The sequence below is a fragment of the Ostreococcus tauri genome, assembly GCF_000214015.3.
Source record: "Ostreococcus tauri WGS project CAID00000000 data, contig chromosome 16, whole genome shotgun sequence".
Lineage (NCBI taxonomy): Eukaryota > Viridiplantae > Chlorophyta > Mamiellophyceae > Mamiellales > Bathycoccaceae > Ostreococcus > Ostreococcus tauri.
The window spans coordinates 383620-407071 of NC_014441.2; the positions used below are offsets into that span (position 1 = coordinate 383620).

General features: G+C 55.3%; 1 protein-coding gene across 1 annotated transcript; it reads left to right on the forward strand.

Moving 5' to 3' along the window:
- Positions 1-116: 116 nt before the first annotated feature.
- On the forward strand, positions 117-23336 carry OT_ostta16g02130 (Concanavalin A-like lectin/glucanases superfamily; the record flags this gene model as incomplete). Its single annotated transcript, XM_022985576.1, has 1 exon — positions 117-23336. The coding sequence occupies one exon, from the start codon at positions 117-119 to the stop codon at positions 23334-23336; it is 23220 nt and encodes a 7739-aa protein (XP_022840368.1).
- Positions 23337-23452: the final 116 nt, after the last annotated feature.

Below are 23452 nucleotides of genomic sequence, written 5' to 3' on the forward strand. Positions count from 1 at the left end.
TCGTGCGGTGCTGACACACGCGAAAGGGTGTTGAGCGCCCGAGCGGTGACCGCGGCGACGGGCACCGCACACGCGCGCGCCCGAGCCCGGAGCGCGTCGCGAGCGCGCGAGAGACGATGCCGCGATCGTCCTCGACCGCGCGAGCGGTCGAAAACGCGCGACCGACGGGCGAGGTGACGACGACGACGACGACGCGTGCGTCGGGAGAGAAGGTTCGAATGGGTGTTTCGTCGGATACGAGGGGCGCGAGGCCCGGGGGGGGGGTCGAACGGCGGCGACGGCGGGTGTCCGTCGTCGTGCGGGTGTTGTGCGCGCTGGCGTTCGTCGCGGAGGCGCTGGGGGCGCCGACGGCGGACGTGTGCTACGGCGCGCGGTGGGAGCCGACGCGCTCGAGCGCGAAGGCGGCGCACGGACTCACGACTCGGCCGATCACGCGCGTTCCCAAGGGACACCCGACGTACGAAGACGCGTTCATGAAGGCGTGTTTAAAGCTGGGAGACGGCACCTATAACACGACGGCGGCGAAGAACGTGACGCTGCCTCGTACGGTTGATTTCAGCGCGACTTCGTACGCGACGAACTCGGCGAGCGGGGCGTGCGCGGATTCGAGCGCTCGAGCGCTCACGGCGGGTCAACTGTTTTATAATCGAGCGGATATCGGAGCGAGCGCGCCAGCGGCGTTCGCGGCGTCGAACACCGGGTTCGAAAAGGAGAACACGGTGAGGATCATGTTTGTGAGCGATGACTCGGCCGGGGCGCACATCGTGGTGCTCACGGGCGAGAGCTCGAGTTCGAGCTCGTCGATGAACTCGATCAATCGTGCGATCGGGTTGTACATGGAGGGCGCGCCGCTCACGGGCGCCGCGATAGAGGAGCCGCGCGATCTGCCGTTGAGCGCGTCCTCGTGCGATCCAAGCGTTCCTTCATCGTCAGATTGTTACGAGCTCGACACAATCTACGGTCGCGGTAAGTTCCTCTTTGGCGCGGGCGTGCAGCGAGGAGTCGTCATCGGCCACATAGACGACGTAAACGCCGAGATTTCGATGAAGTTCACGCTCATCGATCGCTCGACTCCGGCGAAAACAGTGGAGCTTGCTACGTTTGATGAGACGACGAACATTGTCTCGTGGCAGACAATCCCTTCGTCGGTCGCGCTGAGAGGATTCTCGATTCGTAGCTTGCAGTGCGACGACCACTGCTTAAGTCACGATTCGTGCGCGTCGTGCGCCGCCGATGACGTCTGCGGATACTGCGCGGCGTCAAAGTCGTGCGCGTGGATTGACAGCAATGCCTCGTGCTCGAGCGGTTTCGACGTCTTGGGTGAGTGCTTGGACACGTGTGGGTCGGCGTTAACGTGCGGCGAGTGCTCCGATGTGAGTGGATGTGGTTGGTGCCACACAACGGGCAGGTGCACGGCGTCAAAAATCGACGGGAGCGGTCCACAGGATGGCCGTTGCTCCACGTTTAGCGTCGGTCCGAACGCGTGCGAGACGTGTCCGGGCGCCATAGATTCGACGCTGTTGCCGGCGTACGTCGACACCGACGTCATCACCGCTTTTTGTAATGGTCGCGGCACGTGCGATGATGAGACTCGCTCGTGCACGTGCAAGAGCGGTTACGGCGGCGAAGGATGCGAGAAGATGTGCCCGGGAGGCTTGAGTAATCCGTGCTCCCGGCGAGGCAAATGCGATGGCGCCACCGGCGAGTGCTTCTGTTATCCAGGTGCCGCTGGTTCACGATGTGAATCGACCACCGCGGTCGCAGGCACATGTGAGTGCGGTTCGTCGTTTACGTATCGCAACGCCGACGGCACGTACTCGACCGTGTGTTCGGGACGCTTGGACGCGAACGCAACGTGCACGTGTTTGGCGGGATGGTCCGGGACGAACTGCGACGTGGCGTGTCCGGGCATGATATCGACCGCAGGGCAGAGCGTGTGCGGCGGTCACGGTACGTGCAACGTGGCGACGGGGGTGTGCGATTGCGAGCCATGCTTCTCGCGAAATTCCTTGACGGGTTTGTGCGAGCAAGACACGTGCGCGACGTGTAACAGTGAGACGGGCGTGTGCTCGTGCGTCAGCGGCAGCATGCAGTGTGTTTGCCGGGGCGCGTTCTCTGGAGGCTCGTGTGATAGCGGGTGCGACTGCGTGAACGGACGATGCGATTCCTTGACTGGATTGTGCAAGTGCGACCCGGGTTACGGCGGGGAACTGTGTGACACAGTCATCTCTCCGCAGCCCGTATGCGTTAACGGAGCTTGGAATCCTGCGCTCAAGAAGTGCGTGTGCACGCCCGGATACACCGGTGAATTGTGCGATGCGACGTGCATTTCGTGCAACGGGCACGGTACGTGCAACGACGACGGTACGACGTGCTCCTGTTACACGGGGTTTGACTCGTCAGCAAACTGCTCGTCGTGTTTGACGGGGTACGGACCGTACCCAGAGTGCGGTAGGAAGCTAACTGATGGTGCGTGTACGGATGATTCCAGTATTGCGTACAATGGGACGACGAGCTTGACGATTTCTGGCTACCAGTGCCAGGCTTGGTCATCGCAGACTCCGTTTGAGCATCCATTTAGCTTTTTGGCGAATGAGGGCAACGCGTGCAGAAACCCATCGAACGACGCGCATCCGTGGTGCTACGTCGATCACACGGTTTTGACCGGATCGTACTCGCGTGGAGAGCCTCGATGGGAGTTCTGCTCCGTTCCTCAGTGCAAAGCGGCGTACAAGCGCCCACCACAGGTTTGTGGCGTCTTCGGCGCGGAGGCTGTCGTGCCGTTTGCCAAGAATTCGTCAACCGGGTTGTTGAACGCCGTGGATCGAGACCAAGGTACGGAGTCTGGTGGCATCGTCACGCCTGAGTGCGGTGCGATCAACTTGACCACTTATCGCGACGTCAAATTGCATGGAGACTTTGTCGTCCGATTTAACGAGGGATTAAGTTCCACGGGCTACTCGCGTCGCGTCATCGAGGCGGTGGGACTCAAGAGTACGTCTGAGCACGCGAGCGTGGAGGTGTGGAACGATGGCACGGTAAAAATCAACGGAGCCGACCCCTCTCTCCCGTATTCCGACGGCGGAAACGGTATTTTGTGTGTCTCGAACTGGATGTCAGTGAGCTCTGGGTTGGCGAGCACCACACTGTTGCAAATCACGCTCTCCGAGACCACTGTGATGAACATCACGCGTCTGACCGCGGGTTCGATCCCCCAACTCGTGGTCGTGCTCAGTGTGCCAAATAACACGACGGCGTCGGGCATCTGCGCTACGTCCGGATCCGCAACGAGCGTCGATTTCGCGACCAACCAGGTGAATGACGCTCCTTGGGAGTCGCGCTCGAGCGCAACGCCCCTCACGTGTACCAATACAATGGGTACCGCCACGGCGGCACCGACGGCCAGGGAGAAACGGTGGTGCGACCAATGCCAGTACTTGGGTGAGATGTACGATGCGTGCGAGAGACACATGACGGAGGAGGGCTTCGCTTTCGCGCGCGCCGCGGTTATCGAAGCATGCCGCATGACTTTCGTGGCCATTTACGGATTCGATCGCACGATTCCAGCGTATCTCACGCAGGTGCCTACGTCTGCGGCGACGCTTTCGGATACAGTGGATCCTTATGCACAGTATGAAGTTCCGATCGATGACTTTTACGATAGCTTTGATGACCGCTTAGTGTTCGACGTCGACGATGTCGAGGACGAGCTACCCGAGTACATCATCGGAGAAAAAGGGACGGCGAGCAAACGAGAGCGCGTCGCGGGCTTGCCACGCCAAATCGACGGCGATACGGACACTGTGCAGGCATTTCCGTATCCAAGACTGCAGGACTCGTGTAGGAGTTCTGCTAATATTGGTGAAAATTCTGGGTATCGCACGTACACGCTGAACTACAACTCAAAAACGGACGAAATGTTAGAGATCACCATGTGCGGCTCGGCGACGAGAAATATCGTGGGTGTGTATGAGGTGGACTTCCGTGACGTCACGTCCTCCATCATGGCTCCCGGAGATCCGGGGAACAACGACGGGAAAATAGAATTTTCATTCACGCCCTGGATCACGGGTCTCGCCGTGTACGAGGTCCGATTTGATTACAAGTTAGCGTCCAATAAGGACACAGTCAGGTTTGACGTAAATCGTAGCAGCGCCCCGGGTGGTGGCGACGTCATTGGCACGTTTGATTTCCCCCCGCCCGTCACCTCGACGGGTGCTGGACAAGTAGGTTTTGAGTTTAGCGTGCCTAGCAGTGAGTTTGGTGCGACGGTGAAGTTCACGTTGACCCCGACCTCGGGCGTCAGCGACGCTACATCTGCGAAGAACATCGAGCTGCGCATCGTGCGCGTTCACGCGAAGAATTACGTGCAAGCGGCTTCGGGTTATCCCCCGTTCGGAGGTTTCCAACAAGTGGCGTGCGCCATCTTCCAAACGACGCAGTGTGGCTCCCTGAAGTTCGTCGCGACGAAGCGCGTGTACGCGATAGTGGTGTCCGGAGATAGTGGTAACAGAGGGCCTTACAGCATGCAGATCAAAAAAGTGAGAGCGGAATTGACGTCCGTGTCGACGGTAAGTAATAACCCGGCGTTGTCGTTAGTTCGACCGATGGCCGGACCGCCCGGAGAACTTGATGGGACGCTGCAGCCATACAAATTAGCGAAATACGGTGACACCGTCACCGTCACCGTGCGCGCATCGCACGCGATAGATAAACCAATCATCACATTGGGTAGTTACACGGTACCGAACGGGCTCATCACAGGCACACCCGGTGGCTCGGTTTACACGGCTACGGTGGTCGTCGGCACAAGCATGGTAACTTCTGGCGCAATTACGGTGAGCGTCTCGCAGGCGAATTCGCTGACGCTGCCTTCGCGTGGTTTTAAATCCGTGACGCACCCGGTGGGGAGTGATGTCGCTCTCGTCGTTCTGGACAACACTCCGATCACGATCATCCGCGCGTGGGTGGTGAATCCAACGTACGCGATGGGGCTGAGCAAACAGGCACCTTCGAGTTGCACGAGTGATAACGTCAACTTGACAGTGGCCAAGTACGCGAAGGCTGGAGATTTTGTGGCCGTCATATTTGAACCGGACGGCGAAAATGTTGCCACCCTCGGTGGTACTATTGGGGGGCAGACCGCGCTTCGCTGGGTGCGGGACACGGCTCCTGTGCGTGTCACACGCGCCGTTGACGAATTCAGGAGATTGACGAATCCAACTTATGTGGACGCGGCGTACGCACGCATCGATGATCTGAACGTGCCAAACGGTGTGCTCGATTTCTCCATCACGTTCACGGATCGTATTGGAAATCAAGGATTGCCCATCACCTCGGCTCTGGGCGCACCCGCGGGGGTCACAGCGAGCTCGTCCCTCCGCGATCGTCTCAACGCGGCGCAATTGTTGTACGACAACACGCCGCCGAGAGCCATAGTTTGGAGCCCCAGTTATGGTGATATTTTTTCTAACGCCGCCGATCTGGCTCAGATGCGGCAGAACTCTCGCAGTGAGACGAGCGCCTACAATCACTTCGACGTCATATCTCCGAGCGCGAGAAAGTATCGCCTCGGTGACACTGTCGTCATAAACTCTGAGTGGTCCGAGCACGTCACGCGACCGTACGGCACATATTTCCGATCCAGCGCTTCAAGTTCGATTTCGATTCGGCAGTCCTACATCACAATAACCGGCTCGGGTGGATCGCTCACGGGCAAGTCGGCTTGCTTTCGCAAAGAATTCCGTCCTCGAGCGGTGGAATCCGTGAGCGTGGCGAGTGGTTACATTGGGCAAAGTTACGATGTCACATTGTACCAGAAGAATTGGCAAGCGAGGGCCGTGATGACGGATCCCTGCGATCTCGTCGGTAAAGGTGCATTAGCGTGGAGCGCCCGAGCGGATTGTCAGGCTGAATCATTCGGCGGTGGCTCGCTGTGGATTCCGATGTGGTCGGCGTGGTGCCGACACGGTTGGGGCACTCTCGGATATTCTTTCATCGGTGGTCTCGACCCATCCGCAAACAGAGCGACAGCCATGCGTCAGGTGAGTAAATCGCCCGATAACGGTGACGTAACCGCGGTGATTCCCACCGTGGCGTCTGCAAACGATGTCATCATTAGCGCGCCAATTCCACTAGCCTTCAAGGGGGAGCCGCCTGCATACTTGAATCCGGTGTCCAGGGTCAGCTGGGAGAACGCTCCAAAGGTGATTGAGGTGTACATTGAGCCGCAGACTGTTCGTTGGAATGAATACAGACGCGTCGTGAAACGAGGCGACTCATTGCAGATTCAATTATACACTGATCAGCCCGTAAAGGGTGTGCGCGCCTGGATGGGCAACGACGAAGCGCTTCCAGCGGCGACGCACGTGGAAGACCTACCGAGCGCCATGCACGTTGAACTTCCGGGACAGTCAGGCGTATCACGCGGGATGTCGATGAAGGCTTGGTTAGCGGGACGTGGTTTGCTCGCGCTCGAAACTGAACTGTACAACGATGGCGCCACGTTTACGGATGACAACGATTGGCTCGACTGGTTGATGCGCACGTCGTACAACTACCGTCAGCCCGTCCCGAATGTCCCGAATTATCCAAATGCGGCTGTCACGTGCGCGGGCTTCTGGGTCCAACGGGGCAAGACAGTTAACGGGAGGTTCACGGTGAGACGGCTGTGTCCAAACAGATATTACTTGCGCGTGAGCGCGTACGCAGCGCAATCTCCGACGTGCACTGACACGAACGATCGGGTGTACATTCCCGAGCCCGGCGCGTACAATCTCTGGTACGTCAACTTCAGATATCTGGCGAAGCATCAAATCGGTCTGAGCGATGGAGCGTTCCAAATCAAATGGCAGCTCCAAGACATGACTGGCGCGTGGTTGTCCAAAGAAACATCTACGAATTTCTTCGCAAACGCAGACATTTCGGCGGATGTCAATCACCTCACGAGCGCGCAGACTTACGCGGTCGGACCCGGGTTCGACCCGGCGGTAAGTTGTGGACGGAACACAGACACCGCGTACGATCAACCCGGATCCGCTCCGTGGGCTGTGCAAGACACGATAGCGCCGTCGTGCGCAGGCTCCACGAACTGTGCGAGCACCACCACTTTGCTCAGCGTCGTCAGTAGCGGCGGTCGTGCGTACCCAGGCGTGACGAACCCCACACCATCTCAGGTGGAATTCGTCGCTCTCGCTGGCGATATCGTCACGCTCGCCATCGAGTTCACGGAATACATTGCGAGTGGGCTGCACATTGTCCTGAACGACGTACTCCGCGTGCCAGCGACGAGCGTGAACGGCTACACGGCGACGTTCGCGTTCACGGTGTCGCAAGAACTCGCTAACGAAAATGCGTACTTGAACTACGCAGTGTACAACCTTCAAGACGTGCAGCAAGAGAACACAGCCACAGGTACTTTCAATACGGATGCGTTCTCGAATCAAAAGTTGCAATTGCAAGCCGCGAGCGAGACGGATGCGTTTGAGCTCAGCGGCGGAACTTGTAACGTGACGAGTAGCAACTCCGTGAGTCTGCGGCACGCCAAAGATGATGACATTGTCACGGTCAACTTGACGCTTCCGGCTCCCCCCTCTGGAGACGGGGCGATGGATATCGTGGAATCGAAAATTGCAGGAGCCGACGTTGTGGCGACGACTTCGTGTACGGCAAAAACGTGCTCCGTCGAGATGACACGCAGGGTGAGCAACGTATCGCCAGACTTCGTGGACGGAAACGTCGTTCCATGGACCCTGGTTGCGATCGCGATGCACTCTTGCTCGACGGACCGTAGTAAGGCCTGCATGACGCGCTTCAAGGTGACGTCTTGTTCGAGTACTGTCACGGTGGATTTCACTCCACCGTACTTGGTCTCCGTCGCGCTCAGCGAACCGACCACGAATAAATTGGCCGTTTTACACGGCGGAGATATCGCAGTTGACGTTCGGACGAGCGAAAAGATGGATTCTCTCACGTATTTCCTGTACACCAACGGTACGGAGTGTTCTCACGAACTCACGGCGTCGCCCGAGCGTATTGTTTCGTGGGACTTCTCGACGTTCGTCGGACGCAATACGCTGTCGCCCGCCCGCACGAATTCGACGGGCGCCAAGGCGCTCGAGTGCTTGCTGGAAATCATTTGTACCACGTTTGCCGGGACAGATATGGCAGGCCACGCTCTGACAAATCCGACCACTTGCCGAAACTTCTCCCCGACATCCGCTCCCAGTGACCCTGGTTGGTTCATGTTCAACAACGTGACCGATGGACCGTCCTTCCAGACATTAGAGGCACCGATCGGCTTGAATTGCATGGACAGCTCCGTCGACGTGTCCGCCTGCGCGCTGAGCCTTGCCTCCGCGACGCTTGAATACGGGAATTATATGCGGGCTAAAATTACCTCGGGCTATCCGATTGCCATCACCGATTTCGAGCTCGATGGCAAAAAAATGAGCGAAAGCGCGAGCGCTTCGTCGCCGTACACGAGCGACAATGCGTGGCGCATGGCGTGTCGTGATCAAGTTCGGGATGACTTGTGCGTGAAATACGCGACGGGCGACGCGTGTCGCACGTACCTGTGTCCGACGTGCGTCTACGCCGGCATGTGTGACTTCTCGTGCGGTTACTGCGATAGTCGCACAGGGTTCTCGAAGTCGCACACTATCACGCTCAAAACGACAGATTTGGGACTGGACGCCGATGTCGCGTCAAAGCCTCTCATCGCGCACTACGTCGTGAACCCAGCCATTTCACCCGCGGGCAGTATTGACACGACCAACGACCTCTCCAAGAATCTCACGTACACCGCGCCGGTAGCGTCAGACTCGTGCGCTGGTCGCTGCGGTGGCGCAGCAAATACGTGTGACTGTGATCCGACGTGCAAGTTACGAGGGACGTGCTGCGCGGACGCGGGTCACTGCTGCGCCGTCGGTACGCCCTCTTCAGGTGCGGAGAACGTCGACGGCGGTTGTCTGCGCCCGAACGCGGTCACTCTGACGACACCCACTACGGAATCATGGGGGGTGAACAACGCCGGCGTCAGAAAGAAGTACGTTAACAGATTCTCCACGATTTACATCAAATTGACGGCGAATAAACCCATCGACGTTCGATCTGTCCTCATCGGCGGGGTGACGGTGCCTCAGGCGGACATCGCGATCGAGTACGTCGCTCAGGCAAACTCTAGGACTTTCCTGAACGATGCGCTCGTGGCGTACTCAAGCACAAACGACGCTCTGTTCGCGACGAAAAGTGCCGACTATTTTTCGATCGTCAACGCACTTCCAGCCGCGGCTTACTCATGGGACGAGTCTGAATTTTCCAGGAAGTTCCCGGAGATTCACAGCACGCGCGTCGCTACAATTCGCATCTCCGGCGCCAGTCTGGTCCCACAACCCGACGGCGATCTTTCTTGGGAAGTGACGTACCACGAACGCTCAGGCGCACCGTTTTTCACTGACAACGCACAACTGAAGCTCACGGGTACGGGCCCGTACTGGCTCAATCCTCCTTGGATCACGAGCGTCTCATACTCGCTACTTACGAGTTCAGCGGAGTGTAATCTGACGACCCCGAGCGTGGGAGATGTGGTAGTACCTACCGTCAACGGTTTGACGGAGGTTTTGAGCGGGCATCAGCTTCGGACGGTGGTCACTTTCAGTAACAAAGTCGTAGTGCGCAAGTGGACCGTCGAGGGCGCGGAGACGAACTGTTACGGTACCTGCGCCAACCACGGCTTGTGCGTCCTCGATCCGCACATTTTACCACCGGACGAGCATGACGAGTCGGAGTACATCACGACTTGGACGAGCTGCCGCCCTTTCGACGAAAAAGAAATGGATATCCTTGAACCCCTCGGGTGCGGATTGCGAGAGTTTATTCGCGCTGTCGACAGAGTGGGGAATGTCGTCATGCGAGAAGAATGGAGCAACCAACATTGCTTCAGTCTTCCCACGCCAGTTCCGAGTAAATGTCTGGTCAAAGTTCGCGGTATCTCTACGTGCCAAGCGGGATACAGCGCGACTTACAAGAAGTTTGGACCCAAGTGCACCGCGTCCATCATTATCGAGTCAGACGGGCCGATAATGGAGCCGACGGTGCAGTACTACAACGTGACAGCTTATGCGAATTTCCCACACGCAGACTGCATGATCAGACCCACAATCGCGGGTTCTTCGTCATCGTCTGTTTGGACGCTCACGTGCGCTGGAACAGTGGCGGCGAGCTTACCGTACGGTAACTTGCAGTTGAACGTCTCGTCGGTGCGAGATATGACGGGGAACCCTTGCGGTTCGGGTACAGACAAGGACACGGATGATGGGTACAAAGGCCCTGACGTGGTCCCCATCTTCGTGGACAACAAGCCCCCCGAACCAACTCCAACGGTTCCGGCTAACTGTTTGCTAACTCCTAGTAGCGCGTCCGCCGTCACCATCACGTTCAACGAGCCATCGATGCGGCCGCGCTTCTTTGGATTCGGCGCCTCACTCGGCGCCGTGGTTCCCCAGACCGGCGCCGCCGCTGCAGGGTTTCACACAACTTGGGTCGTTCCCGTGTCGATTCCGATCACGTGGTCGGGCGGCAATATTCTACAATTCATCGTCACGGACGGCGAGGATGATGTTGGTAACGTGAACAGGAACTTGTACGGGAACCTCTATGACGCGAGTCGAACCAAGGTTACTACAAACGCCAACTGGATGAATCCCGTCACTGGAAACGTGAACTGTACTGTCAATGCCAACACCACGCGGGTAACGAGCGCGACGTGCGCGAACGCCGAACCGCGCGTTTTCAACAATAACACTGCCGTGACTGTTAATTTTACCACGAGTGTGGCTGTCGATTTCACGAACATGCCGGCTGATTGCGTACAAATCGCCGGGCAGTCTGCGAATGTCATCGATACAGGCAACGGTCCCACTGGGACCCACTGGGCAGCGACGGTCGCGAACGTCGGGAGAGCCTGCGATGGAGAGGTTCCCTTGAGCATCTGTGTGCTCACATCCATCGACGGAGTCGTCGGCACGACGACGGTGAACAAGTTTTTTGGTGCAGGCAGCAAGGCTTGTCTCATAGACAACACTGCCCCGGTGCTGCAATTGATAGACTTCACGAGCGATAACCCGTACGACTCAAAGTTGGCAATCGAAGGTGACGTCGTCACGCTGTACTTTGAGGCGAGCGAAATGATCACTGAACCGACCGTCAGCGTGCATGGGGTCGATCTTTCATCGTCAGATGTCGTCCCGATCGATTTAATTGGCCCGAGCAAGAGGCGTTTCCCGTCGTCTCGCCTTGTTGTTACGGCACCATCAATCGAGACGTACGCCATCGCGTGGAAGGCAACCTATACCGTCAACTCCAACACGCCCGTCGGACCGATCAAATGGAACGCAACAGGATTTCAAGATCGCGCAGGGAACAGTGGAGATCTCGCCAAGTGTGCCGACTGGAATCCGACAGCATGTTCAATTGTGTACAACGGCACGACGGCTGCACAACGCATTGTTGAGCCCAACATCGATTTTACTGGGAGCGTTCTTCAATCGTTCAGCAGTTTCTTGTCAACGTCTCCGAGTGGGAACGTGAAGACGCTGTTTTCGTGCGACTCGAACGTGTCGGCGACCTCGCTGTCCGCGGCAAGCTTGGCTTCGCTGCAAACAGACCTGGTTCGGCACGATGTCGTCGCCGGCAGCGTGTTTCAACACCACCTCATGTCCGCTCAAGATTTCTGGTGGCAAAGAGGCGGCGTCTGCGGCGCTGCAAACGGCCTCATGTGTAGACATACGTGTAGCCGATGCAACGTCGGCGACGTCATCGTGTACGGTGGCCAGACAAATCTCACCGTTGCGAACAGAACAGAAACCGAGACGGCAGTTCCCGGAGACCAGTGCCCTTCAGGTGTCGGTGTTTGCATGTGTAACCCGACGCTCGGTGACCAGTCGCAGGCCACCTATCTGTTGAGTACCACATCTCGTGATCTCGTATCCAAACCCACCGTCAAATTCACGGATTCCAAGAACAACTCGTACATCGTCCCGGCGGATTACATCACTCCTGTGAATCCGGTTTTATGGCCCGCGGTTCCAACTTTCCCGGCCTCTTGTCTTCAAGACTCTGGATTCCGCGATGGAGTGTGTGACCCAACGCCTAATAATCGTGTCGGTTGCTGGGATGGTGGCGACTGCTGCTTGGATACATGCCGTGAAGTCTTCAGCGATCCGGCGTACTGTCAACAGCAAGATTGCCAAGACCACGCGCTCAACCCGACTACTGGAAGGCCAGGTCCGGGATTTTGGTCGACGTACAACTCCAAATCCCTCGTAGCTCGCCAACTCTCAGTCGAATGGCGGGTGAGCTTCACGGTGGACAGTACAGTACCTCTCGTGGATGGTCCAATTCAGGGGACAGCGTGCTGCATGGAGGATAAGAGCGGAAACGATGTGTTGAGCGCTACGCCTGGCACCTTTGTTCTTGGATCTCCTTGCTTGAACGCGACCATGCGGCGTGATACAAATTGCCTGAAAGCAGCTACTTTGACGGCGGATAACGGAATGTTTGTCATCAAGGAGAACGAGCCGGTGACTCTCAAGTTGGATTTCGATGGTGAACCGCGAGGTAATCCGAGTTGTACCATCGGTGGTGTGCCCGTCACCATGATCAAATCTACGCCTTCGACGTACGATGTCACGACGTGGTACAGCAATACAACAGATTCGGTGTCAGCGACTTATGCCGCCATCGCACAACGCATCAATGACGCTGAAGAGCAGAAACGCCGTCACAGTCTGCTTCCAAATCTTTTCGAGCTGAATCTTTTCCCGAACTGTTCCCGCGGGGTGACCATTCCATTCGAGTGTACGATCACTGACTGCGGAGGAGTGCAACTGACGATTACGGACGCGTCCGATCGTACGCCGGACGTGTGCTTCGATTACGTGCGCCCGGACGCAACAACTATCTCTCAGCGCAGTAACAACACGTGCAGTCCATTCCACGCCAAGGATGGGGATCACATCACGCTCGATTACTTCATGGACTCTAACGTGACGCTTCCCGACTTGGCAACGCTGGCGAACGAAAATTGCACTTTCGTGAACGCAATCAACGGCACTAACGTCTTTTCATGTTCCGTTGTCGTGTCCCCGACGACTCCAGAGGGAGAGGCACAATTTCGCCTCGAAGGTATTCGTAGCTCAGATCCTGCCTATTTGGACGCAGTCAACGCGACTTACACGGAACTCAAGTCGGTCTCACCGACTGGTAACGTGGTACTCGGCGGCCAACGCGTAATCGTTGACCGAACTCCTCCTCTGTACCAATCATTGGATATGTACAGCGATGACTGGAACAATCAAACGTGTCATGTCGAATGCACGGCGCGTGTCGCTATTTCCTCTGATGAGGATTTGCGCTCGTGCAACGTAACCATTGGAGGACTGGCCGCGATAGTGACTGGCACAGGCTCGGACCGCTTGGCAGAGGTGAACATCACTGCAGCCAGCGGAATAAGTCCGGGAGCGATAAATTTCACCGTCACATGCGATGATCTCGCGTGCAACTCGAAGACGAATTCTTCAAGTGGTCTCATCTATTCCTCGTCGCGTACACAGCCACTTAACGTGACATTCTGGAGCGACAGACCCGGACATCGTGAAGTCGCCAACGAATTCGATTGTTTCGTACTGGAGATGTGGTTCTTGGATCCTGTAAAGCTTACAAGCGTCACCATTGGGAACATCACGGACCGAGCTCTGAGCGAATGGAATCTCACCACGACGAATGGCGTAACAGTGGTTCAGACACAGCCATATTCGTACTTCAGGGCTTCACACTGCATAAACAACGAGACGAGCGTTTGGGGCACGGAAGACTGGCCCGTGGTGCCATGGAACTTCACGTACAACTACAACGACATCGATTATTCGTGGAACACGACGCAAGTCATCCCGTTGACTGTTCGACTGGATCTGGAACCTCCAAAGGCAGACTACGTGTACGCGTTCACCTCAGGTAATTTTGATCCTTCAGCCGGTCTCGGCGACGCGCTATACTTAGATATCAGAGCAAGCGAACCTGTCGTGATGCCAACGGTGACGTTTGGAGATCTAGCCCTCAATGCCACATTAGTTCATCAAACTGGTCCATCGAGCGAATGGCGGGCGGGTCCGTACTTCGTCATGAACACGACGGACGATCCAAACGTCATCAATGACGTCAACGGCTGTTTCTTATTCACTGTTACGCTGAGGGATTACGTTGATCACGTGTCGTCGCTCTACAGCGATCAAGTGAACGCAACCGGTTCTGCCGATTGCCCGACAAAACGAGTGGACATTACTCGTTCCCCACCAACCATTGTGTGGTTGCAGACGGAGTACGTCTCCTCCCGTAACGTAAATTTCACTTTCGCCGTCAACTCTCTGGGTAACTTGAGCTGGGTCGTTCTGCCGAGAGGTTCAGCGGAGCCAACACCGTTGCAAGTTCAGGCGGGAAGTGGTAGTGGTAATGTCGCACCCGCGGTGTCAGCGCCGAACGGGTACGGACAGCAAGCGTACCTTGGTTCGTCCACGCCCTCACCGGGATACGGTGCTGGTGGTAAAGGTCAAGACGAGGTTGATATATCATCGCTTGATCCAGCGACGTACTATGACATTTGGTTTGTGCCTTTCGACAAGTTCGGTAATCACGAACCGCAAGCACAGAGTCGGTGGATTCGAACAATCGGTCTCGACATGCTCCTCACCTCTCTCGAGGTGCAAGAGGGTGGATACACCGACGTCATTCACGTGAAACTCACGCAAGCGCCCGTCGCGGACGTCAGTATCTACATATTCGAGGTCAGTGGAGCCGGAAACGTCCAACTCGTCGATCAGCAGCTCAGCAGCTCGTCGTACGTCTCGACATTGACGATCACTTTCACGCCGTTGGACTGGGATATCGCACAGGAGGTCGGAGTTCGAGCCGTCGATGATATTTACGTCGAGGGAACGCATCAAGAAACTCTCAGGTTTGACACGACGAGCCTCGATGCTCGATACGCCTCGCTCCCGGTGGTGAATCGCGTGGTGAACATCGCGGATAACGACGATTGTGGGGTCGTGATCTATGATCCTACGAACCGACCCTTGGAGCGCACTCTTTCGTGCAGTGCGAATCAAATTATCGCGCTGTTGAATTATTCTATTACAGAAGCGGGTACGGCCTACGCGGACGTGTACTTGCAGGCTGCCGTCCGCGGCGACGACGTGCGTGTCACGTTTACTAGCACAGATCTGACATGGTTAGCCGCACCGTTGGCAGCCACGCTCACGTACAACGAGACCAACTACGACTTGGCTCAACGTCTGGCGATCGTTCCAGTCAGCTCGTGCAAGGCTGATCTCGATAGATATGTGAACATCTCAGTGACCGTGAGCTCTGCGAGCCAGTGCAATGGGCTCGTGGTTCCGAATATTCCAGTGTACATCGAGGACTTACAGGAAGTCGGATTGGAGTTCAACAAGGAACAAATCACTGGTGTGCCAGGTGTCTACGATTTCACGATGTCGTTAACATCGCAACCAGATTCAGATGTACAAGTTGATTTGAGTACGATATTGGTGGCTTCAGTTCCCGGATCTCAGTTCACCGGGTCTGCCAAGTTTGATTGCGGTGGGCAAGGATCGACCTGGACATTCCTCGCAACGGATTGTCGCGTACCGGTGACGTGCTCGGTCGAACTTATTGGTGACAACGCGAGGTGCGGAGACTTCACACTGTCGGTGGTGTCCACTGTCACGTCTTCGGACAGCTCGTATAATGGTATCTCGAGCAACAAGCCGCTCTCTCTCACCGTTCTTATGTCCCCGAGGACCGTTGGCTGGTACATTCGTGATTTGCAGGGGGCTTTCCTGCGCACTCCTCCGAATGCTCCAAACGGCACTCTTCCGCTGAGCCCGCACAAGTTGCAGGAGGAAGTGGCAACACTCACTTACAGGATAACACCGATAGTGCCTCCGTGCAAGGATGTGAAGCTGCGTCCCTTTGTGCCAGACACAGAGTACGACAGGTACGCCGAAATTACGCCTCGCGAGATTACGTTCCTAGCTGGATCGACCAGCGCCCAGAGCGTTTATGTGGATTTCCCGCGGAACTACATAGTACCTGCAAACGCCGACGTTGTTGAAATTTGGCACGATGTCATTTACAGCACAGGCGACCCGGATTACGTGGCGCTGAGCCCGAATGGCGGGGGAAGCTCGCTACCAATTGAGATTGTCGAGTACGATGTCGCTGGTTTGCTGCTTGGAAACGGGGCGATGGATACTGTTCTCATAGACGAGCCATGCTCTAACGCCGTGACGACGCAAGTTTCTTCCTTGGGATTCACGCTGAGTAGCGCACCCACAGCAGATGTCGTCGTCTCTTTCAGTGAAATGGACTACAACGCCACGAACAACACTTTGTTTACGCAGTACGATCCAGTGAATGAACATCTCGTCTTGGGGACGACGTCTCTGACGTTCACGCCACTCAACTGGAACATCCCACAGCCAGTAATGGTGTCTGCCCTCAGCTGGCCCAACATCTTGCAGTCTCGCACGGCGTACGTCTGTGCCGATACGAGCTCCTCTGATTTAGTGTACCAAGCGCTCAATCAGACGTGTTACCCTGTGCACATTTGTGACTGCGACGGGCCGTGTGGAACACTCCAACTCGGCAATCATACGTGCACATTTCCGACCCCGACCGTGGTGTCGCCCACGAACATCACCTTCCCGCAGAATTACCTGCAACTGTCGACGTGCTTCAACATCACGGCAGACTGTAACGGCACGTACGTTCCGACGTCTTCATATCCAAGTTTGAACAGTGCGGGCCACGGTTGGCTTGATTTGTACTTCACGACGCTTCCAACATCGGACATTTACAACGATGTGAACAAGGTACAACTTTTGCGATATTGGCCGCTCACAGTCGGAGATGGTTGGTCCATTCCAAACAACTCGAGTTTACGGGAGATCGCACAGGGCGTACAAGCTCAGGTCAACGAGCTGGGAACGTACTGCCTCGGCACCGCCGGGTCGGCTTTCGTGATTGACAACATAAGAAATGCCGGGCTTTACAAAGAAAAAGACCCGCCGAAAAACCTTTTCGCAAATTCCTTTGAAATCTTACCTGCGGGGAATAACACGATTGACACCGAGATGTACTATCTCGACTTGACAGTTCTCGTGGGACAATCGCCTGAGACGGATTACTACGGACTGAACTGTACCGATGGAGGTAACTGGACAGATCCCGGGCGCGGTTGCCATAACGACACTGGAACGTGGCAGTACGACCCCCCTGGCTGTGAAGTCAAGCCGGGCATTCAAGGATATTTTAACAACTTGACGCAAATCATACGATTTACAAACATTGCGTTTCTGGACAGGGATAACAACTGTGATCAACTGCGGAGACGTCGATTGTTGAGCACCGAAAATGGGCTCGCTCACATGGATCTCTATCCCACCCGAATACCTCGGAGAAATCTGTTGGCGTATCCAAACGTGACGAATACGACGCAGGATTTGATGTCGGCGGTGAATGAAATTACATTCACTGACACGAATCTGAATCCAGACGGAAGCCCGAGGAAGATGACGACGCGTATCGTGGATCAATTCGGAGCAATCGTGGAAGGACCGCTTTTGATCATCGACACCGAAGGCACGAATGATCCTCCGATCATCGACATTGATCTGCCGATCTTGTACACAGAGAAGGAACAGTTGGAGATCGACGCACCTCTCCAGGCATTCGATGTCGACACGGTGAACTGGACCGAGTGTACGATCGTCATTCGTGCGCTCGGGCCTACTGATGACCCATTAGTACCGACAGTGCCCATGCCAGGAGATACTCTGACGTACAACGCGACCGCTCTCATCAACAAGTACATAAATTACAACACGTCTATGCCTCCAGGTCTCGTGGACATCACCGCTCAGTCCTCCGACGCATCGAGCATAAAGCTGTCCGGCATCGCACAGCCGGCGGCGTACTTGCGCGCGATGCAAAGCATTGTTCTAAGTAACATGGGACCAGCGATGTCAGATGTTGATCGGTACATCCGCTTCTGCTGTAACGACGGGGAGACACAAAATAACATAGGTTGCGGATTGAACAGAGTCATCATGACGCCAGTCAACGACCCTCCTACGGCGCAAGACCAGACTTTCCAGCTCCGCAATCCTCGCATTGATACATTGACAGATGCGCAACTAACGGGCGGCGATCCTGAAAACGATGCCATCACGTATAACATCTCATGTGAGCCGTCCAAAGGCAAACTTACGCTCAATGCTGCCACTGGTATGTTCGACTACACACCGTTCCCAAACATGGTTGGAAACGACCGATTTGTGTATTTCACTTGGGACACGTATCAACCAGCGAGAGTCCTACCACGCCCTCTGCAATCGCCGTTCAGAACGGTGGAGATTCTCGTTGGTAACGGCAACAATGATCCGGTGGCAAAAGATGGCTGCATCGAAGTGTGGGAAAATTCGCCGAAGAACTTCACGTTCAACGCGACGGATGTTGATTCGACGAATCCTCCGGTTAATAACGACGACATTATCCGGTATCACATTGTCGAAGAACCAGAGCTGAACCCAGCCGGCATCACACTGCGAAACACAGGTATCACCGGGGGTAAACGATTCTCGGAGTATCCGACGTTTGAGTACGCCGCGTACTCTGGATCTGCCATCGTACAGCGCGTGAGAGAAAAGATGGCGAGCTCCGGGTCGAATTCCTTCACTGGCGTGGCACAAACTCAGCTCCCTGGCTACAACGTGACATCATGGAAGTTTATGGTTACTGATATTTCAGGACGTGTCTCTAACGTGGCGAGCATCTGCGTGACGCTTCGTCTCCTCTCGGAGACGAATACTGCACCGACCGCAACTCCGATAACTCTGGAGACTGATGAGAACGTGCCAGTGGATGCTACTTTTGACTCAGACGACAATGAGAGCAACGATGCTTTAAGGCACACTCTTTCAATTATTGGCACCCTCGGTACACCGAGCTTGGTTGGGCTCGCTGCCAATCCATACAGTAAGAACTTCCGCTACGATCCTTTCCCATTCTACTACGGGACTGACGTGTTTTATTATGACGTCACCGATCCGCATGGCGCCACCTCAGGCAACACGCTTGTTTCTGTGAAGATCAATGAGATCCCTCAGCCCCCTCAAGGCGCATGCGGACCGCATTCTACGCTCAAGTATTCTATAAACCCGCTATTCAATTTAAAGCAGCGCGCGGCGGAGTCATCCATGTTGCAGGGCTACAATCTCATCAAGGCCGCGACACTTCAGTACAAGCAGAATCCGGAGCGACAGTTGGATTTGCAGTTCTATCAATTCGATCCCTTTATCAATGATCTGGCGAAATTCGACGCCGTAATTGACGACGAGAACGTCTTCTTATCGTGCGGGTCGTCCAAGACTTCAACTCCGCAGTCCATGTATCACGATGAAATCAAGGCTGTGGCGCTTTTAGCGTACGACGTCGATCAAGACGTAAACAACACCATTCGTTACGTCTTGAGCGAGTTGCCGACGATCGCCTCGTCGGATCCAGCGAGAGGGGCTGCTGGATACGCCGGTACCCTTTACAAGTACGTCGCGCCTACCGGTACTTTCTTCAATTCGACAAATCAGACCGTGTACCAGTACACATCTGCATCCGTCGCCGGGCTTACTCCGTTAGCGGTCGGGGATGTCATCGGAGATGCGATCAACGGCGCAGTGCTGGTGATTTTCGAGCCGAGGGAGTACGTGCACGGTCCGGTGACGTTCAAGTGGCGCGCGAACGATACGAGCATCACGCCGAACGCACAAGGAACCGACGTTTCGATGACCATCAACACCTTGTGCCGCGGCGGCGAGAGGATCAACGGTGTCCACGGCGAGACGTGCGAGTTGTGTCCTGCGGGCACATTCAACTCAGCCGGCATTCCTGATCAACAGACGTGTGTGCCATGTCCTGCGGGGAGTTACATCGGCTTGCAAGGGCAAACAGAGTGCCGTCCATGTCCTTCAGATACGTATTCCGACGTCTCTGGCGCGTCAAAGTGCACAGATTGTCCGATAAACAAGCGATCGACGTCAGGGAGCGACGACAACTCAGATTGTCTCTGCGACATCGGTTTTGTCGTGTTGAACAAGTTGAATACAACGGATTGCTTGCGTTGTGCTCTTGATCGCGTCAAGTGTACCGAGTTCGGTCAGTATCTACCGCTCCCGTACGATGGCTTCTGGCAAGATCCAAATAACGGAGCTCGAAATCTAACGTGCATTCCGGGAGTTGCGTGCGTCGAAAAATTCAGCAAGGATGCAGTTCGCGCTGCGTTGTGCGCGCAGCCTCGATTTTATTCAAACGAAACTTCTGATCCAGCTTACCAAGGCGAAGGGTGCAGAGAATGCGCACCAGATCACTATCGCTACGCAGGATTCTGTGAAGCGTGTGATAAAGTGCCGGCAGTTCGAATCTTCTTCATCTTGCTCGGCTACTGTGCCGTGCTCTACGTCATTTTTGAGCTCGCCACTCACAGAGCTATTCCTGCGTTGACGATTTTACTCACGTTCACGCAAATCACTGCGCAGATGCAATATTTCGAGATTCCATGGCCGAAACCTTTGGCTCGGTGGATGCAAGTCGCATCGTTAGCTTGTGCAGATCTGCAACTGCTTGGCTTCGATTGCATCGCGAGTAGCTTTGACTACATTCAGCGCTTCACGGTGACGATTTTCGCTCCGTTTTACTGGTTCTGTATCATCGTCATCGCCGTCATTTTCCGCTGTTGGAGGGACATCGTGAAGCAAGCGTACTTGGGAGTTCGCAAGCGTAAGTTAGCGGAGCGGAGACGAAAGCTATTGGAGTTTGATGTCGACGGGAAACGCTGGACTAAGCTGGCGATGGAGCGCGATGGGTTGCCGTTTGATCGTCCGGACCTGAAGGGTAAGGGCGATGACTACACAGTCCTGGAGAAACACTTGTACGGTAACGCGCATGACGAAACGCTTAGAAAGCGTGCGTACCACGAGACGGTCAAAGACGCGGTCAAGTTGGACTTGGAAGACAAGAAGGGCGCTTTGAACGACGCTGAAAAGGATACGACGCGCAAACTGCTACAAACTCAACGCGAAATCAAAGAGTTGCAGGAACAGCGAAGAAAGAGTCACGCGATCATTCGAGCAAACGTCAACCGCGCGATTCCATCCGTCATCATCTGTTTCTGGTGGGGTTACATGCTCCTGGCCCGCACCACCATCGAGTTCTTCGAGTGCAAAACTAACACAGAGCAAGCGCTCTTAGTGGCTGATCCCCGCGTCGTGTGCAACCAAGGTGATCATCTGGTGTGGAAGCCGTTCGCGCTCTTCGCATTGATCGTGTATCCGTTTGGTTTGTTCTTCGCCGCACTGTTCTGGCTGTGGTTTCACCGCTCCAACTCAAAGGTGAGAGCTCGCGTGCACGTCATCGCGAGCAAAGCTTCGGGCGTTGATGACGACCTCGAAAAGAAAATTACGAGGTTCAGCGAGCGTTACGGCATGATGTATTCATCTCTCCGTCCTAGCTTCTACCTTTGGATCTGTTTCGATTTGGGTAAGAAGCTCACAGTTGTTGCAGTAAAGGTACTCTTCCCGAATCGAACGCTTCTGCAGTCATTCTGTACGATGGTACTTTTCGTCATGTATGGCATCTTGTCCACGCGAAATCCTTACGTGAGCACGCAGTTAAATATCGCCGAGATATCGGCAACATTCATGAACTGCCTCACTCTCATTGCGGGTTTCTTTTTCCAACTTGGTATCATGAATGATGCTTCGGAGCAAATCGCTACGTACGTGTTAATGATAGGTTTGAGTGTCACGACGGCAATTCTGGTTTTCATTGTGGTGATAGAGTTTCTCCCATGGATGAAGCGTTTGATGTTCTTGATCAAGTACAACCAGCAGCGAGACATGGCCACACCTGATAAGGTTGGTACGCACGAGAGCGGTCCGCAGGGCAATTCGTGTTACATGTTCCCCTCCGATTCGAGGCTTCGATACCTGTGTTGGCGCGCGTATCGTCATCCGCTTTTTGAGCGCGTCGTCTTCCTCTGCGTCTGCATGAGTCTCTGCTCTGTGCTCGCTGAAGTCATTCTGTACGAAGAAAGTTTCGTATCAGACGCCTACACAAGAATTGTCTGGTTCGATTCTTTCATAAACTGGACGTTTGTTGCAGAGGCTGCGATAAAAATCATCGCAATGGGCTTCATCCTTGGTGACGGCGCGTACCTTCGTGACACTTACAACTGTCTCGACTTTTTCGTTATCATGCTGCAAATGCTTCTCTTCATCGTGAACGTCACGGCGAGTGTGGCTGGTATGAGGACTTTTAGATTCGCCAGGTATCTACGCCTCGCGCGTTTGAGATACATTCGACTCTTCAAGAAGTTTATTGCTTTCAAAGCGCTGCGCGGAGAAAGGTTGCAGTTGCTCATTCTCGAGGCGAAAGCCAAAGACCCGCCGGAGATGGTTGAGACCATCGAGCGTGCTCGTGTGATCTTCGAGCCGAGAACAGCCGAGATTGTGGAGTACCACTTGCGCGTTCTCGAGCCAGAGGTTCTGCGTCTCGCGCGCGGTCTCATCGATGAGATTTATTTTGAAAAGTTCGATTCGAAGTTGGTGGCTCTGTATGAATCTCAGACGGACCCCATCGAGCAAACGATACAAAAGAAATACCGGGATATCGTGTACGAGTGGCTTGCGGTCGTCGCGGAACCCGGGCAGAAGCGAACTTTTTTGAACACGCTTCGAAACATTCGAGATGTGGCGCTTGAACTCGGACCGCAGGGCATCGCGGATGAGATGCTTTATCAGCGTTACGATTTGGGCGAAATCATGAACACCGACCCCTATGAGGTTCCGCCGGGCATGAAAATGGACACCAGAGAGTATAAACGAAACGTGGCCAAGGATGCGAGGTCATTCACGAGCACAAAGGCGATCATCGACAGACAGTTTGCCGCGTTCCAAGCACAGATGCAGAGCGACGATCAAGTCGAGGATGCCCTCAACGCGCTTCCCGTCCACTCGGTGGACGAAGACAAGGTGCTCTCGAGAGTGCGCGACGAAGCGGCCCGGGTGAGACGCCGAAACCGCAAATACGATGACGACGAGGCGTTGGCGCTCATCACCAAAAACCTTGCATCTCTGTCGCCCGCTCAGAACGAGCCCGATGAACCCGAGGACGCCTCGGCGGGCGCGGTGAAATCCAAGGGTGCCCTCGCTCGCTTTAAGCGAGCGTAGAACGAGCGGTGATCGCAAAAAAAAATTACCAGCGTCATCGCTCGCGACCCGCGCGCGACCCGACGGCGCGCTTAGCTTTTAAAAATGTTAGACTTAACAGTCGCTTCACGCGCCGC